The sequence below is a fragment of the Eurypyga helias genome, unplaced genomic scaffold, assembly GCF_000690775.1.
Source record: "Eurypyga helias isolate BGI_N326 unplaced genomic scaffold, ASM69077v1 scaffold984, whole genome shotgun sequence".
Lineage (NCBI taxonomy): Eukaryota > Metazoa > Chordata > Aves > Eurypygiformes > Eurypygidae > Eurypyga > Eurypyga helias.
Genome location: NW_010244111.1, coordinates 111,089 through 129,703, shown reverse-complemented (window position 1 = coordinate 129,703; position 18,615 = coordinate 111,089). Strand labels below are relative to the sequence as shown.

The following is an 18,615-nucleotide window of genomic DNA, read 5'->3' as shown; positions in this document are numbered from 1 at the left end:
GCAAGTTACAGCCAGGGGTAGTTCTACAAAAACCAAAACCAAACACCAAAAGACCTGGTCCGTGTACAGAGTTGACGTGTGGAGGATTACAAGTCTTGGGTAGACACAAATTGTATTAAAATATAAATTAGCATAACTATTGTTTATGAAAATTTGCACCTAATTCAGCTTTCATGCAGGATAACTTTCACTGCTTTCACATAACCTTTGTGTGGTCATTGAATTGGCTTGTGCTCCTTTTTTTAAAAAGATTGATTAACCTGTCAATTTTGATTTTTGAGCTGTTCATGTTCACAGTGCTTCTTAATTCTGTATCAGCATTTAGACCCTTAATGAAAACCGCGTATATGATTATCAGTGAAGAGGTGCTTTACTACATCTTGGGTTTTCTTTTAAAGTATGATTTATAATATATCACACAGAAAGCTGATGTCAGTTTGTATTGAAATGCTCTTCCACGGAATCTTGTTTTAAAGAGTGGAATTCAGCAATTGACTTCCAGGCACAAATAACCATGTAATTACTCTGCAATCGCATAGTAATTAGCATGTACTATTCATATATTGCATAATTATATGCCCTGAAGATTACATAGTAATTATATTTGTACTAAACATGTAATTCTATATACTGTATAAAAATAACTGTGAGAGTTTGTAGTTAAGATTATAGTTGTATGCTAATGTAATAACATTTTTATATAAAAAAGTTACAAGTTTATGAGAGGGTTGTATATTGGATATCTCATCTCTTCTGCATCTGGTGTTGCTTAAACTGTGGTAGGCTGCTATTATAAGAAATACTTGGCTCTGTTAATTTATAGTCAAATATTGCATGGTTATAATTTTGTAATTTGTGTAACTTTTTACGAAGAAAAAAGTTGTGGTTTATTCTGTAAGAAACTGTGATTGGGAAGGGCTTGGAGCATGAATACTGAATGTACAAATCTTAAGTGTACGAACCCACTGAACATAGTGAATACCGCTAGAGTGAAAATCAAGTCTAATGTTACTTACGCACTACATTATTTCTGGGTAGGTAAGATACAGGGAATAGTAGCAGGTGCTGTATCTTGCCCATCTTGGGCACAGTCAGTTCAGGCAATTGCGGTACGTCAGTGAACCACGTCAGCCAAGCTACATCATCCTCTCCTCACATGGAAAAATATAAAAGGTGAATATCCTAATCTGGGAGTGGGAGGCAAACTGGTAGGAGAACAGAGAAGAGTGGCACTGAGTTACAGAAGGGTCTTGGACTGAGCTTTTGGGAACAGCTGGAAAATATAGGAAAAAAGCTTTTATTAAGAAGATCTTAAGTCTTTAGATCTTCTGAGATGTTTTCTCTTTGGCCAGCCCCACTAAGAGGTTGGTGCTGTATTTTAGATATTTGCAAAATATGCTTTCTTCAGCTTGCAAATTCTGTAGCAATGGGAAGTTAGTGTATTTACTTGGATCTGTGATGTTGGCAATCCTAATATCCAGAGCAGTACTACATAGAATCATGGAATGGTTTGTGTTGGAAGGAACCTTAAAGACCATCTAGTTCCAAGCCCCCTGCCATGGGCAGGGACACACTCCACTAGACTAGGTTGCTCCAAGCCTCATCCAGCCTGGCCTTGAATACTTCCAGGAATGGGGCATCCACAGCTTCTCTGGACAACCTGTTCCAGTGCCTCACCACCCTCTATGATTATTCTTTATTGAATTTTGCATTCTAATGCCAGTTGCCTTCATTTTCAAGCAAAGCTTATATTGGGTTTTAATATGTGGATAATGTATTGCAAAATTAAATGTGTAATTATAGTCTTAACTTTTATCTGAGTTTTTTTTTTCTATAACTTCTTATAGAGTATGCGTGTGTGTGTGTGTGAGAGACATACTTCTTGTTTTAAAATGTTTCTTTCACAGCCACTTGTTAATTCTACGTCAGCTCTTTCAAAGCTTCTAGACTTCATAAACCTTTCGAGGTTCATTCAGGTGGCATCTATAGATCTTACAGCAATGTCTTTACCTAAGCATGGAGCTGACAGGCCTTGTGGGTGGCCTTCGAGAGCTCACAGTCATGGGGCTGCCCCTGCTTTCCTTTCTGTCTGGGTGGGCTGCTTTCAGACCTCAAATCTGTACTAAGAGGCAAGTGGCTTTTACACTCTGCAGAGTACACAAGTTGTATTTAAATGTTGTTACCTGGTGTAGACACTGAATGTTATTTATACTGGTCAAGGGAAAAATCCAAAAATGTCACAGCTTTGCAAAACCAGAGTTAGGAGCCCACGTTCTCACTGTGTTCCTGTGCAAAGGGCCAAATGTGTCCCCTGCAATTTATCAGTGATTTTAATAGCTTTTTAGCGAGTCCAAGTCTTACCCAATGTCCATCCTGCATGCCTGCTACCAAGAAGATGAAGTACAGCCTGCCCAGTGTAATCGTCACTCACTTGCCAGCGTTCTGACCTTAACGCATGCCTGTGCTCCTGTTCGCTCGTTAAACCATTACCCTAAGAAACTGGTCGCAGTTTCTGGCACTGAAAGTTTGGTACGTAACAAATGTATAATCAGGATCTCGTTAACAGTGAAATAAACGCGAACATCAAAACACAATATAAATGTGACGCATTTCTTACTGCTGTTGTGTTGTTTTTTCTAGTGGAGCCAGTACTTTCAAAGGGGAACAATTGCTTGGATGCAGCAAAAGCTTGTAACCTAAATGATACCTGCAAGAGGTTCAGATCTGCTTACATAACCCCCTGCACCAGCAGCACGTCTAATGAAATCTGTAACAAGCGGAAGTGTCATAAGGCCCTCCGGCTATTTTTTGACAAAGTTCCCCCAAAGCACAGCTACGGGATGCTCTTCTGCTCCTGTCGAGACGTAGCCTGTACAGAAAGGAGACGGCAGACTATTGTTCCTGTGTGTTCATATGAGGACAGGGAGAAACCAAACTGCCTGAATTTACAAGAATCCTGCAAGAAGAATTACATCTGCAGGTAAGATAGCAAATGGCAGGGGAGTGATTAATGAGGTACCAGAGAGAACTTTTTGGTACTGCTGGATTTGCCAGGACTCAGGGTCAGAATGTCCACTAAGGAAAAGGATGAGTCGGGGAAAAAAGCAAATGCCTCTGACAACCTTAACAAAATAACAAGACCCTGCATCTAGTTACAGTGTGTGCCTCCTCCAAAACTGTTCACAGCTACTCCTTCACATTACAGAGGAATTATTAAGCCTCCAGTTTAATTTTTACAGATCTTTGTTTGAAACATTTTCATTAGGTGTCTCTGTGAAATGATGTCTCAGAATGATTTTTATATCCTATTAGTGACCAGGTGACAATAGAATGATGTGTTCGAATGGGATTTATTTTCATTATAATCTTACATGTGAGCACTAATAACTGTGAATACAAGCCACGTGTTGGGCTTTATAAATGGTCACAGTACACAGCCTAGTTGTGGGCTTTTTCTTCATGGAAAGAAAAGGAGTCCACATTTGTAGACTGGATGCCACTATCTTCTTAGAGCTGTTTTAGGCTTTGAATTGTTTTATCTCCCCTCTCCTGACAAGAGTGCTGGGCTGATATAACTAGCGGGTCACAGATTCACTGACCTAATTCTCAGCCTCTTTCCTCTTCGTGTTCAGCCTGGACACAGCACAAACTGGGTCTTTTTGTCTCCAGCAAGTTCCCTGCAGGTTGTCACGCAACAGTGGCATACAGGAGCTCCTCTGCCCTTAGGAAACACTCTATTCCTACTTAGCATTGTGTATGTTTATATTAGAATGATGTTGTGCTAATATCCTATTTGTGAAGTTATGCCCAAAAACCTTGCTCATTTCTAATGTGTAAATTCCTTGCAGATTATCCAGTTCTGTGAATTAGCAAGCAAGGAAATAAACACTATTGTAAAATGTCAAGGACATTGAAGATGTGATATACATCTTAATAAGTGCTTACATATGCCTGGTAAAATATTTACTTTGATGTTTGTTTATGACATGTCTGCTGCTGGTGTTACGCTTAGCCGTAGCCCATCAGATGTGCCCGAGTGTTGTTCACAGGTGAGGAGGCAAGCAGTGTCTGACACAAATTAGAGCAGATTTAAATCAGAGCAGGGTTCTCATTTCAGTCCAGTGAGTTGCATTCATCACCTTCATAGCTGATGCTATTGCAGTTTGTGAAAGTCTCAGAACCACCTGTTTTCCATGTCCACGTTGTGCCATTAGTCTGTCTTTTTTTCTTAATGTATATGGTTTTCCCTCTGCACATGCCCTGTTAATGAGAGTTACAGTATCTCTACTGTGTTTTCTGCCAAACTCCCAGTGTCTTACAGTGCCAATGAAATGGGAGAGAAGATTTTACAGGGAGACTTCTTCCTATTATTCAGGCTGTACTGTTCAGGGGTTAGTTAAATTAATGCAGTTTTCTCATGACTGTGTTTTCCTTTGGTCAGCTTTGATGTAATGTTGTATCAGCAGCTAAGTTTTTAATGACATTGTGTTTAATTTGACTTCATGAGTCTGGAGTTGTGCTTTTTCCATTGCAATGCTGCAGAGGAAAGCTTGGTAAAAATCTCTGCTCCCATTGCCCTAAAATGCAGCCAGCACTGAGGTGAAAATGGATTTGTTTACAAGTTCTTCCTGTGGCTTCTTTCACTTTAAAATGCCAGAATGAAAAAGTTTGGACTTTTCCAAGGCTCAGTGAGACCTGGCTGTGAGGGCGAGGGGCAGCACTGGTACAAGGGAACGGGTGGGCAAATGCCTGCGGGGTCTGGAGCAGAGTCAGTGAGTGCAGCATTTTGGTCCTGTGCCCAGAGGTAAAGCAGGCTTGGTCTGTTGCTGACAGTCATCTCATGTAGTTGTTAATATCCCCTGGGCTGTCTAAACTGCTAGCGTGTTTAGTACCTTCCCTCTCTACTCTCACGGAGAGGAGGAATCGGCATCAGAGCTATACCTGCCTAATCAAAATACAGTGAAAGGCATTTTGTCTCTATGACTCATGGTGCACTTTGAGGGAGTTGGTGTGATTTCTTACCCTTGTCCCACAGGAAAACAGGGACTGGGGCAGGGGTGGAGTGAAAGCGGAGCAGCTCTTCTTTCTCCCTGCTGTTGAAAGCATTGTTACTGATAAATATCAGTCTACATAGTAACTCCAGATACGTTTAGATTAATTAAAAGCAGTAGTCAGTAGGCAGAGACTTTGAAAACTTCTATTTCGTTCTGAAATCAGAAAGAGTATCTAAATGGAAGAATAATTTGGGGATATGTTCTGCCTACTGCGAAACCAAGTCATTTAGAAACTATTATTTGCATGCCTATTATATCCATTAAAGCTTCTTTATAATGCTAGTTATGACAAGGGGGACAAGTTCTAAAGGGTTTCTCAAAGTGCACTCACAAATGGTTTACGATTGCTGCTTACTCTGAAATGGAAGATTTGAATCTGCCCATGCTCCATATGAAATATACACTGGGCCGGCAAAGACTTGCAAACAAGTATTTAAACATTCAGTTTGTATGTTCTTTGTCCTGGATGCATCTATCACTGAATCTGTTTTTGAAGCAGAGTTAAGAGCAGGGAATTGATTTGGCCCAAACTGCAGGTACCACTAAATGAGATGACAGGACCCTTGCTTATTTTTTTCTTTTTTTTATTCATTAATCTATTTGTTATACAGCATAAAATCTTTTTTGAGAGACCAGAAATGTCAGGAAATGCAAATAAGTTCTGACTTATGTAAGCAGTTCTAATTTTTCAACTTCATCAGAATACTGAATGGTTCACTTTCATTATCATTTTTCTGCTGCCTCTACTTGTATCCCAGTCCATATCCAGCTTTGAAATGGATTGGAGTCTCTCAGGCATGCCTGTCAATGCTCACTGAAAAGAAGAGCAAAAAAATCAAGAACAAAAAGAGGCCATTAGACTTCCTTTTTATTTATTAACAAACAAAACTTCTAAGGAAAGTCAACACACTGTCAAAAAAAATCACCGATGATGTTGTCCTGGAATAGCTCAAACCTCTGAGGATCCTCCTGTTCTGATCTCTTCAGCCACCAATTAAACTTCGGAAAGTTGACTGCCATGCGTTAAAAATACCATTTTGCTGTAAAGTCAGGGCAGTGTGCTTAATTTTTGCCACTACCACTTTTGACCATATTTCAAATACTGTTTTCTTTGAGTAATGAAAGTGTGATTCATTAGTTTGGTCTTTTTAATAATCTGTGTTTTGAATTTGCATACTTCTGCTGTCTCCTGGATATGTTTAGAAGGCAGTGACCAGAATGATAATGATACAGACACATCATTTATTTAAAGAACAGTATCAATCCAGTCATGTGCTGCAGAGATCTGAAAAGAAGGGTAGTGTAAAATGAAGCAATTTTGTTAATATAAGAGTCTAGTAACAACATGTTTCTTGTCCTCCACAATTACTATATTTGAAATGGTTGGCCAAATCATTGAGGCTCATTTTTAAGATGAAATAGCTAGAAAGTAGTTCTTGATTAATTTCAGAAGGCAGCTGTTTGGATATATTTTTTTTTTTTCTAAAATAAATATTATTCTTAATGTTTTGCTTTCAGTTCTGTAAAAGTCACATGTTGCTGGCTATAGCTATCTGATACTGGAAAAAAAAAAAAGGATAAAATGGCCACATAATATATTTAAATAACTTTTCCTTGCGGGGTGTCTGAAGGATAATAGTGAGGTGTCCCATTAGGTTTCAATAGATGAGTCATCTCCATGATACTACAATAATGATATTTTTTGTATTCAGAGAGCTAATTCTTTATAAACGTACTTTCATTGGTGTGTTCTTACCTCTTGACCAATTTCTGGTCAGCTCTCCTACCCACTGTTAATTTTGTTGCAACCACCCATTGAATTCTGTATGGAAGATATCCGCATTTCCAGGTATAGGAGCACTGTGAAGATATGCAAGCGTTTTCATCCGTGTATGAAAAAGCTCATCCACGGTAGAAGCTAAAACAAAAGCTCAGCTGCTTCTACATTTCCTGAAAACGTAAGAAGTTTGCCAAAAAATTAATTTTCTTTATATTCTGTTGAGTATTCTCAGTGATAATTACCCTGAAAGGGAGTCACCGTATCTGTGCTCCTTTTCCACGAGGCACGTGCAAATCTGCAAGTGCTCTATACCAGTACCTGTTCATGAAAGTGGCTTCTCTGGGTAAGACTTCTGGGCTGTTCCTGCACCACATACCATTACCGACTGCAAACCCTACGGCCTCACGGGTAAGGTCTGCCGAAGGCATGGGTGGTTCAACACCGCGGGCAAGTCTGTGATGAGATGTTACAAATGTGCAGTCAGCCTTTTTTTCCTGCTATAGGAGAGAGGCAGCCCAGCACCTTGTGTTAGGAAGGAGCCTTCCTCAGTTACAGCATTAACGAGTAGGAGGGAGGAGTGCACTGAAGGGATGTGTGGGGGGCAGATGGAGGAGGGGAAGAAGAAATATAACCTTTTCCCCTAATTTTCTATTCCTTAGACTTCTCTTTCATTATTCTCCCTTTCTTCCCTACTTTTTTCTCATGCCTCTCCCACTTGCTCAGGCTCCTTTCATCTCCTCTTTGCAGACCTCCCAGTCATTATCTGACTTTCACCACCTTTCTGACGCATTTGAATTCTCTCTATTACGGCCACTTACAGTACCTCCTCACCTCCTCCTCTGTATGTTGTTCTTTTCCTCCCTCAATATCCTGCCACAGTCCAGTGATCATCTGTAATTCAGAAAATGAGAGGGAAAATATAGGAGCTACCTCCCTTTCTGAGCCTTGTAGCTCACATGGGTTACAATTCAGTTGGCCAGCTGCTAAGCTTGACTGTTCAGTCTCAGACTGGCTCTAGCTTTATGTGTTAAAAGGATACTTAGTGGATATTTTCATGAAGGACACAGTAGTTCTGTATAACAGAGCTGGATTTGCATCCCTCCGGGGCATTTATATCAGTTTGGCACTCAAAGCTCTCTGGCAGCTCCTTGAGATGATAGTTTTGCTGTGGGTAGGCAAAACCAGGACAACATAGTTTTTGCAATGCTGTTAAGGACATTAAAACAGGGTCACTCTTGATTTCTAGAGACGTGCAGGCTATGCCTATACTGTGTATTTGGAGACTGAGTCAGGGAGTGGGCAAAACCCCTTGTGAGCTGCCTGACTCACACTGCACTAGATGTAGGATATCTGCAGTCTAGTGGGGTTAGTCTGAGCTCAGGCTGCCTGAAAATCCTCCATGCTCTCTCTGTGAGGGACATCAGGAAAGCTCCTGTGTCTGCAAAATACCAAGTAGGATAGATAAAAAAGTACAGTGACCTTCTGGTCCATGTGCTGCAGCATGTCCACAAGCTTACTTCACGTCTGTAAGCATAGCCTGAATTGGAAGGATAATTTGTATACGTGTACACAAGTATATGCATATATGTATGTATTGCTAGATGTAACGTATTTATTTAGGTGAAAAAAATCCCAGGTATTAATTAATTTTAATGCATTGTTAGGGAGGAATAATCACAGGTCAGAAAATTCAAAAAATGGGATCTGGGGAGAGGTGAGGCAGAGGCAACATGATGGTGTAGTAGAATATGTGTGTGGGGAATTGCTAGCCTGGAAAAAAATATTAATGCAGTCTCTGCAAAATAAGCAAAAACCCTTTCAAGTCAAGGAAAAGTAAAGATTGAAAATGCTGCAATATTGTATTATTTTCTTCCCTTCTAGTCCTTTACATGATTCATTACATTGATGTCTTTTGTTAGCAGACTACAATAGAAAAAACATTACTCCCCCCCTCCCCCCACCTCCCAACAAAGGTCATTTTAAATTTCTTCCCTTTGGATAAGACTCTGAATGAATCAGGCAGTTCCTCCTTAAAACATATCCATAAATCCCTTTGGAATCCAAAAATCAGAACACCCAGCAAAATGAGACTGCTTTGTCCCTGTTATATTTTAGATGGATCTCATTCTGCGGTGCCAGGATCTGCTTGGCCAGTCCTCATTTATACTCTCTCTGTTCTGCTTAAGAGGGTCTTGAAGATTAAAAGCTTGCTGGGTGATTGACGTTTCTGCGAAAGAAGCAAAGATACAAGGATAAAGTGGCTAGAAAAATGGTTCAGCTTTATTCCTGCACCCAACTTTCGCAACACTTTGTGCTTTAACAATGAAGAGAGCCTCACACACAGGGGGTTTATGCTCCAAGAAGCAGTAACTAGACAGTATCTTTAGGCTGTGGTCCCTTGTCAGGCAAGCTGGAAACTCTCCAAGCAGCATCCCTTCAGTCAGCTAGAACCTCTGCTGATTCCTGAAACGCAGTCTCCACGAAAAGGGAGCGCAATTCTTTTGTGCCCATTATCTGTAAAACACAAGTTATGCCTCAACATTGTCAGAACTGTTAGATTCAGATGACTTCTGCTTTGCATGGTGTAGTTTTGGCAGTATCCCTGATGTGGCTGAGGTCCTGCTAGTTCTTTCTGATTAATTTTAATGTTAAGAACAAACCATGGCGCTGAATATTCATTGCTACCTGCCTACAGGGCTGAAAAAGTGGAAGAGGAAATAACGTATGTCTGTGAACATAGAGTAATCATAAAATAAACTTGGATACAAATGACTACAGTTTTATAAGTTGTATTTAGATAGTCTGCTTTCCATGTCAGTCCCTTTTTAGCGAAAAGGATTCAGTGGGCTGACGTACTCACAGACACCAGTAAACTTTACCTCTAAGAACTCGGGACATTTGTATCATCCAGTTGTGGTCCTTCATCTCCATGTATCATTTAGTCTAAAAAGGCTTGTTTTGTTATTCTAAGAGAGAAAGGAAAAATGCCTGTATATTATAAGAAATGAGAAGACTACAGATAGCAGAGCAAATGTGACCTATTTTGTTTTGTTCATTTATCATGGTGGAAAGATTAAACTACGTATATTAATGAAGCAGTTTCACCCATGTTTAGTCAAAAATATGGAAATCCGGGAAAGTTAAATTTGGCATTAAACTTTAATAGAGATCTAGATTTGGAGCTACTCATGTTCTTACGGATAAGCAAGCACTTAATTGCTTTGCTGGATGGGGTTCCAGTAAGAGTACTGCTACTGCTGATTTGTTGAGTTGTTAGTCGAGAGATTTGTGTAGTGAGCAGGAGTTTAGCATCCACCAGTTTGCATGAATAGTTGCCACCCACTAATCTATTAAGTGTGGTGAAGAGAAGATTTTTGATCCCTTCTAATGCACACTCTGTCACATTTGGCTAACTTGCTGTTTCTCAGCAAAGAAAGGGTATATATATATTACACAATAGCATTTTCTGTAATAAATAAAAATGTTTTCTCATTTACCTCAAACCATGTATATGCTACAGGCAAGAAGCTGCTGTATGTTTAATGTGAATAACAGAACTATTATATCAAGTCCATTCCCTGTGTGCTTCCTCTGACATCAGTGACTTCAGTAGATTTATTCCAGGGATGAATTTGGCTATTCCTGTTCTGTGTAGGTAAATCTTCAGGCAGTGCTAATTAAAAGAATGTCAACTGATTTTACCATTCCATTATGCTGGACTTTGTAAAGGTTATTTATATCACTCTACATCAGGCCCCAGTGAGAGAATATTTCTGGTGGCAGTTCATCTATTAAAATAGCTGCAAGAAAATGTAAGCACTGGAACTAAAAATAAAACTTTGTTTCTCAACAGAGCAAGTGAAAGCCACATGCATATTTTCAAATTTTAGCATTTAATGTTTACTGAACAGAAATTGCATTGCTTTCATTATGTTTTAGGCACTAGCATGTTACTGATAGAGTAACTACTGTCAAGTGGAAGGCAGTTGTAAATGTACCAGTATCTGCAAAGTCTTCGTAGCAGAGGTGATGGTTGTTTCCTGTGTTTTGATTACTGATGGCTTTAAAACAAGAGACATAGAAAAAGTTTTCTGGTGCATGTTTACTGTTGAGTATAGATTTCCTGTAAGAGCTGGCTGTGACCCCTGCCTATTATTATTAATAGATGACCTTACACTCACATGTTTGCGCTTACACTGTATTTGTTCAAGCACATTCTATAAACCATTACAGTGAACTTCTTATTGTAAAGCTCATATGACTAAGATCTCTGTTAAATTAAAACTTGACCATATAGGTTGAATGTTCAGTTCACTTTCTTTCATTCCAATTCAAGCATAAGTTACAGTGTCTGTCCTCTCACTTATCACGCTCCCTTTTCTAATTGAGCACTTTGAAATCCTGGGGATACATCTCAGTAACTGGCCATCATGTGGCATTGCAAAATCTTCAGAATGGACAATGTCTTTCAGAGCAACTTCTGTAAACATAGCACAGGCTGACAGCTCTCAGCCTTAGTGGCCCTGTTCAGAAATTTTTGACAGTGGAGGCAAAAAAAACCCTCTTAAGACAGTCACATCATCCTTAACTGGTAAAAATAATTTATTCTCTAATCTGATACTACAAATCAGTGCTTTTTGTACTAGTGTTACATATCCATATAGCTTCTAAAAGGAAGTAAAACATGTTGAGTAAGATCAATGCTATATTGGTTTGCTAGTGCCAGAACTTTTCAACTTGCTGGTTTTTCTGCACTGGAAAAAAAAAAAAAAAAAGAGTTCCCATAAAAGAGACTCTAATCTGCTTTTATATTCTGTATTTCTGATTTTATATTTGTTGTCTTACTCCTGAAGTCAAAACAGTTTTTACAGAAGCTTCAGGTTGAGTTTCAGCCATGCTGACTGCCTACAGCACCTGCATGGTTGAGTGCGAGGACACACTGAGCACCCTTTCCTTCCTTCAGTCAGGTCTCTGACAAGGGGAGATGGACCTGTTCTCTTAGGAAGACCACCACACATATCACAGTGCCACTGAGCAATTTTCCTATGTGAAAAGCACCCCTACATAATCTTAGGAAACTTGATGGTCCAGTGCATCTTCCAACAAAAACTTTTCTGGTAAAGAGAAAACTTGTATTGGACTTTTAAGATTGTTTTCTGTCTCCAAGCTCCACAACAGCTTCATGCTTGAGCCAGCAATATTCTATGATAGTTTATTCAAGTGGTTACAGAGGATATTACTGTCATGGATGTGTTTCTCAGGTATTTGGAACCACATCCTTTCAGTGTGCACTGATGATATAGTTGTTAATAGACACCTAAGCATCCAGTGGCACGCTCAAGGACTTCCTGTGGCACTAATTTCTTGGGCTTGTGTTTTGAGAGTGACAATGATTTTCTTAGGTTTCCAGCCTGTAATTCAAAGACACTCCTGTCTGCCCAGCTAATGAAGTGAGAACAACTCTATCCGTAATGCACTAGTTCTTTCCTGAGTAACATGCTATCGAGAGACACTCTGAGGTTTGGACATCTTTAAACATGACAGTCATTTACATTTAGAAGCTTCAAATTAAACAGCATAAAGGAAATGAAATAAAATGAAAAATATACAAACTCACGGTACTCGGAAAGCAGCTAGTGAATTTGTTCTTTTTATTGCAGAGATTGGGTAGACAGACAGATAGACTAAATAGAAAGGTTACCAGCGTCCCCTGATAGAAATCACAGACTGACAGTTCAGCCTATCATTTTGTAGAAGATTCTCAGAGAAGTGTTTTCTTTGCAGCTGAGAAGACAGAAGCACATTATGCATGCTTAAAGTCAATGCAAGGAAACAGAGCCCCGCAAAACATATTTAATATAGGTTTGATTTCCTGTGGAATGCTTTCCAGATGTTCTCTCAAACAGGCCTCTAAAAATGGTCTGAGGTAATTTTTTTTGCAAACAGAAAGAGAAAATTCTGGTTCGTGTCACTGCATCTGAGAATCACTGTTCTAATTCTTTATTGCATTACCTTGTGCTCAGGATTTGCACTGTATTTTTCAAAATTGGTTTTATTACACAAAAGGTCAGTAGTATAAAAATATTTATATTACCCAGTTGCATATAAATCATACTTGTTTAGAATCACATTTGAGCTTAGTAGTTTTTTCTTAAACCCAAAGGAGACCTAATGTATTAAATTAAAATTTCTCTCATGCACAATCTTGAGTCACTTAGAGAATTTAACCAACATTAATAAACTATGAGATTAGTGTTTTGTTAAGTTCTCTTGATTTTCTGTAGCAGACATTGTGTGAAAAGATCTAAGCGGTCTCTAGCAGAAGAGCATGACATTAACAGGAAATGGTATATAACTATTTTCTTTGCATAAAATACAGTAACTGAACATGGGTGTGGGGTATGTTTATTTTAGAGTGCTTGTTACTCAGAAAATTAGTTTTGTTAGTAGAAGAATAGAAAGAATATTTGTAGGGTTAAGTTTAAAATTCAGATACGCATAGGTGGAAATATTTTTTTATCTTGCATTTGGGGTAGTAGATGTATAGAAGGCCCCTGGTAAACAAAAAGCCTGGATAACATGGGTACTTCATACGTGGTGTGGAACACAGTACAGCCAGCCAAGCAGTTTGGGTTGCATGTGGGTGCTCAGCTGGAGGAACCAGCTTTGGTTCCACAACCAGCTCTTGTGTCTGTGCCTGATGCTCTGTGCAAGCATTTGTGATGCTAAGAGGCAACCAAATGAATCTTGTATGGTCCCTGGTTGTTTCCCCTCTTCAGTTATTCCACAATCCAAGTAGGCTGCCTATGTGTAATTGGGGATTGTCTGTATTTTACTTCCAGATGAACAACACAACTTTTAGAGATAAATCAAATCCTGAATCAGGTATTTGCGTGTGTTTAGGTTGCCAGTCATTTAAAATCATAAAACAGAGGCAAAACCAGAGAAAAAACATCTTTCTTTGGTTAGTAGCTGGTATTTGGTGTCCAACATCCTGCAACTGTTTCTTCCAGTGTTGCAAAAGATTTGGGTCTGCTGATGTGGGAAAAACTGCTTTCAACATTCAGGTCTTGGGAACCAAATGGTCTGCCATCAGATCTGTAATTTTTTACTCTTCCTTCCCACTTCCCAAGAGCTACAAAGGCTGAGCTGAGTGTCAGGGCGCAGCGTGGGTGGGGGAGTCTCTGCAGCCTGTAGAGATCCCCCAGGGACAAGCAGGGCTTGTCCCACCACCCCAGCCAAGGAGAGGGGCAGCCAGGGGCAGTGCTAATTCATAAATATACGTTAAAATGATCATTTAAAAAGCAATTGTCAAAATATAGAGTTGCTCACAGGTGCTCAGTAGTGCACGTCTGTAACTTAAGAGGTATGTGATGTGTTAGCAGTACACAGCTCTAGTGTCTTTTAATGAAAAAGAAAATGGGTCAAAGCTATATTACTAGGTGCTGGGAGGGTTCTCCCTCTTGTGATGGAGTTGCTCTGAGGCTTTTTTCGGCTCACTGGTTGATAGAGTTTCTTATGTAGCTTTTGCTTCATTTTCTCGCTGCCCACTCACTGTGTTTTCGTGAAACAAAAAGAAAATGAAAAGCTCCTCCAACAATGAAGCCATTACTTTGGCCATGTAACAACCTCTCCTGCCACTATAGCATCCCAGCAGAATCAGCACCACCCAAGCCACACGGGAGCTATCTGTAGCAACAGAGGAGGATACTGCATTTGACCCCACAAAAGAACAAGTATTTTGGCTTGGTTTTTTTCTATAATGGTGTTATTTATCACTATGACACATATTCATTGACTTAGTCTGATTTTTCTCAGTGTCAGATTTATACTCCTTTGCTGTTTTGAATATTGATGCAGCACTCGCCTTACGTGACTATACTACGTCTGCCAAATGGTGTCTAGACACTAGAGCAGCTTTGACTAATTAGTGTAGTCACCCCAGTCACTCAGCTTTGGCATTTACGTACTCTTTATATTACTGCTGTCGAGCCATAAATAGGTACCTAAACACAAGCAGCGATGTAAAGAGAGGTGGTAGTGAGCGTGTCTAGACCTCAGCTAACATTGCAGAGGGCAGCAGCCATTCACTAACAGGGCAAGTAGTTGGTGGTCACTCACTTGGACATCACAATGTACAGTCAGTGGAGATTCGGTGTCTGTCTTGGTCTGAAGATCAACAATGCAAAGGCAGGGCTAAGAGAGAAGATTTCTTGGCTCAGCCCCTGTGTGCCAGCAATTGAAGATGCAGCCAGAGAGAAACAAAAGAAGTAAGACAATAACTACCCGCCCAGCAGGAGAGGTGCTTCGTGGGGAGGACTCATGTGCCTGGTTCATAGAGCTGCTTTCCTGTTGGCCATGACGTGCACCAGATCCCAACTAAAAATGCAGTTTTAGAAATTTTCTGCAACTTCATCATTTATATCGTGCTTTTAAATATTGCACCAGTTCTGAAGCTGAGTTGACCAACTTTAAAGAGGGAGAACTGATAAATATCAAAGATAATTTCAGAAGATCAAAGCACTTTTACAAAACCTTGAGAATAAAAAATAGTGAAAACCTAATCAACGTTGCCTATGCCACAGGCTGTGCTAATATAAAATTAAATTGCCTCAAAAATTATATGCAGATTAAACAGAATACTGCTATTAACAAAGCTTATTTGTAAGCAAAATTTGGAAGTTTTGATTTATCTTGCTGACTATTTGAAGAACCACTATCATAAGGAAAACAAATTAACTTTGTTTTCTTTGTATTTTTAACTGTTACAAATGATTTTTCTCGTGCTAATAGAAAGCATTAGAGAATAGCAGGTTTGGGATTTTTTCCTCTTTTTCTCAGAAAGACTGTTGTTTGAACAGAATTTATTTGAATTTGCCAATAGGATTATTCTTTCCTTTTTTTTTTTTTTTCCCAGTTAGTGGTATACAAGGTATTTAAACTAAGCTTTCCAGAAGATCTGCGGTTTACTTTGAGGAGATTTCCCAGGGTAAAATAGGACTCATCTAATTTGTGGATTTTTTTGCCCTACAAAGAGAGGATTTCTTTTTTCTTTCAAGGAAGATGATTTGTGTGTAGTTTTCTTCAGTTCCTTTTTTTTATGCAAAAAGAAGGGAAAAATCATTAATGCTGCTATGAACAAAGACGATTTGTGATTCTTCAACAGAAAAAAATTAATAGTTCCTTTTAAATTTTGTCCTGCTACATGTTATGTACAATATAAAACTGCTTGGTCATGAGTTAGACACCTACAAGTTACTACCCACAAGTTGTTCTGCTGAATGAACGCTGTTAACACAGTATGCATGTTTTTTATAGGATCGCCATAATCTGATTGCCCTTCTTCAGCATCCCTGAAAGGATTGCCTCTTTTAACCAAACAGTTCTTAATATCATGAGCAATACTTTATCATAAATGATTCTGTGATTGCTAATTAGGCGAATTTGTTTCTCTAGATAAATAGCAGTACCACTGGTTTGGTATTGGTGACGAGCACACTTTCCTCAGTGCCTGTCTACTGGAAGATCTAGTTCCAAACATTTCAGTGAGCATTGATCAGATCTTCACTGAAAATGATGGAGTTATTTTATGGCAGATGGAGTCTGTCTCTGTTCTAATTTGTCAGCCTTAACTTTAACTCCAGTGGAAGTGAATCCACATAAATATCAGGTGCAGTTAACAGCTCAGGAGAGAGTAAGAACTTTGATAATACAAAGTTTGGATGACTCACGAGGAGGTGTATAATGATGTCCAGTAATGCTTGGACCGGAGCTATCTGTACTATATTTGTCTTATGAAAACTTAAATGTGCCACATTGTCAGATCATTACCTTTTATGACCACAAAAAATCATTAGAAATTAACATAGAAATCAGGCTGTATGCAAAAGGGATCAGCAGAGCAATTTTTAGCCTCCTTTAGAGTTCACAACAAATAAATTTCATAAGCACACTGGTCAGTAAATGACTGGAGTTATTCCACAGTTACCAGTCCTTAAAAACATTTAGAGAAGAGGAGTGTATTAAATGATCTCTGGACCAATGCACCTAATAATCTAAAGGAGAAATGGACATTTCAGAAGATGAAATGAGTTCGGGAAGATGCTGATCATAATTGCAGCTGCAAAAAGATTTGTTTGTGGTCACATAAATAATGAAATTTAAATCTGAGGAGCTACTTTGTTTTAGAAATGCAAAAATACTGTACCTACAGCAGGCTTGCACTTTCTACTGTGGTAAAAATTGTTCATACTAGATAGATATAATGAACTTTCTTCTGTCCTAAAACAGATTTCATCTACATATTAGTAGAATTTGTGAAAACCTTACGAACTGTCAACTATCTTTGTTCCCAATTGCTCAGAAGGCTGCATCAGAGCCACTATCTTAATTACTGACTTGAGAGAGGAATCACTGCAGTGACATAGGGTTTCCTTGTCTCTGTGAAGCTGCTGTTTATCTCTTCCTATATTTTCTCAGCGTGTCCTGTGGTAGGTACTGTAAATATTAACCAGCAAAGTACAGATTTTATGGAAATCTAGAAATTTATGTATATGTATAGGGCATTTTGAAGGACTGGTAGAGATCTTGACTTTTTAAAGCTGTTACGGGCAGCTGGTTACAGATGTCCATCTCAAGATTAAATGGTTAAATAAGAGTGAAAAGCTTACAGCTGACTGTTTGAAGGCAACCATGGATTTGCAGGTGTCAGTGCAGTTAGCCAGGGATGGAACCGAAAAGAGGTCATGAGAAGAGCTCAGATAAATTCAGATACAGTTTGCATACAATCTATTTATAGGATACTTTCTCACACTAAGCCTGTGAACCTTTTGAAGTTTGCCCATTGCTGCTTTCAGGCCAATTAATGATGTAGATCCAATTCCATTCTGAGATAGGTAAAACAATAAAGCGAACAAAGATAATTAGTCTCTAGAGCATGTAAACAAATAAAGTAAATCACTTGCAAATCACTTGTTTCTGCTAACTTCAGTGTTTTTGTTGCAAAGCTAAAAAAAGCATTTATATTGCACATCTACATAATGCTAGAGCAGTGCTGAAAATGCATAGATGATACTATTCTGATTTTGAGAGGGCTTTGCAAAGGTTAACAGCATTGTGAGTTGTTACATGCAAGAGAACATTTTCATCTCTTTTTCACAGAGGAGGAGATTGAAGTAGGGAGGTTAAATAATTTTGAGCTTGGAGACAAAGGTCTGAATGGCACTTCATAAATAAACAGAAGTCCCTGCTCCAGGTTTACAGGTCTAAGAGAAAGCATGAGCAGAGCTGAGGAGTGCAGGCCAGGATGGTCTGGAGAGTGGTTGTGCGATGTGGGACCTTGACCCACCTCAGTGAGCCTCTCAAATTTTACAGACCTGAATGGGAGCTTTATCTGGCCTTTAAAACGTAAATAACCAGAAGAGTTCCTGGTCCTTTTCTGGTTTTCCAACGCAGTAGCGACCCGTTAAGTGTAACACCTTCAGTCCTAGTCCTAAAGCACTCTAAGTAAGTGGTGCTCTCCCACTCTTGGAATTGCAGTAACTGCGGTAAGCGAAGATAACACGGCCAGTCAGCAGCAGAACGGGATGCAGAGCACTCAGTCCCTTCTTCTGAGCCCCGGGCTCACTACTGTATACTTCAGATAAATGCACGTTTTACAAGAACAAATAGGTTCTCAGTACCATGGCTTGAGGCGGCTGCGGAGACCGTGCCATCTGGATCTGCCGGCTACCCCAGCTCAGCCAGCTGGTTCTGCAGGCTGCTCCAGAGCAGGGGTAAGCC

General features: G+C 39.4%; 1 protein-coding gene across 1 annotated transcript in view; it reads left to right on the top strand.

The window, feature by feature from the left end:
* GFRA1 (GDNF family receptor alpha 1) overlaps positions 1–18,615 on the top strand; it is a 142,292-nt gene that overhangs the window by 87,488 nt on the left and 36,189 nt on the right. Inside the window, exon 4 of the mRNA XM_010149623.1 lies at positions 2,641–2,980. Within this exon, the coding sequence (XP_010147925.1) occupies positions 2,641–2,980 (340 nt within the window). The remainder of the gene's footprint in view (positions 1–2,640; positions 2,981–18,615) is intronic.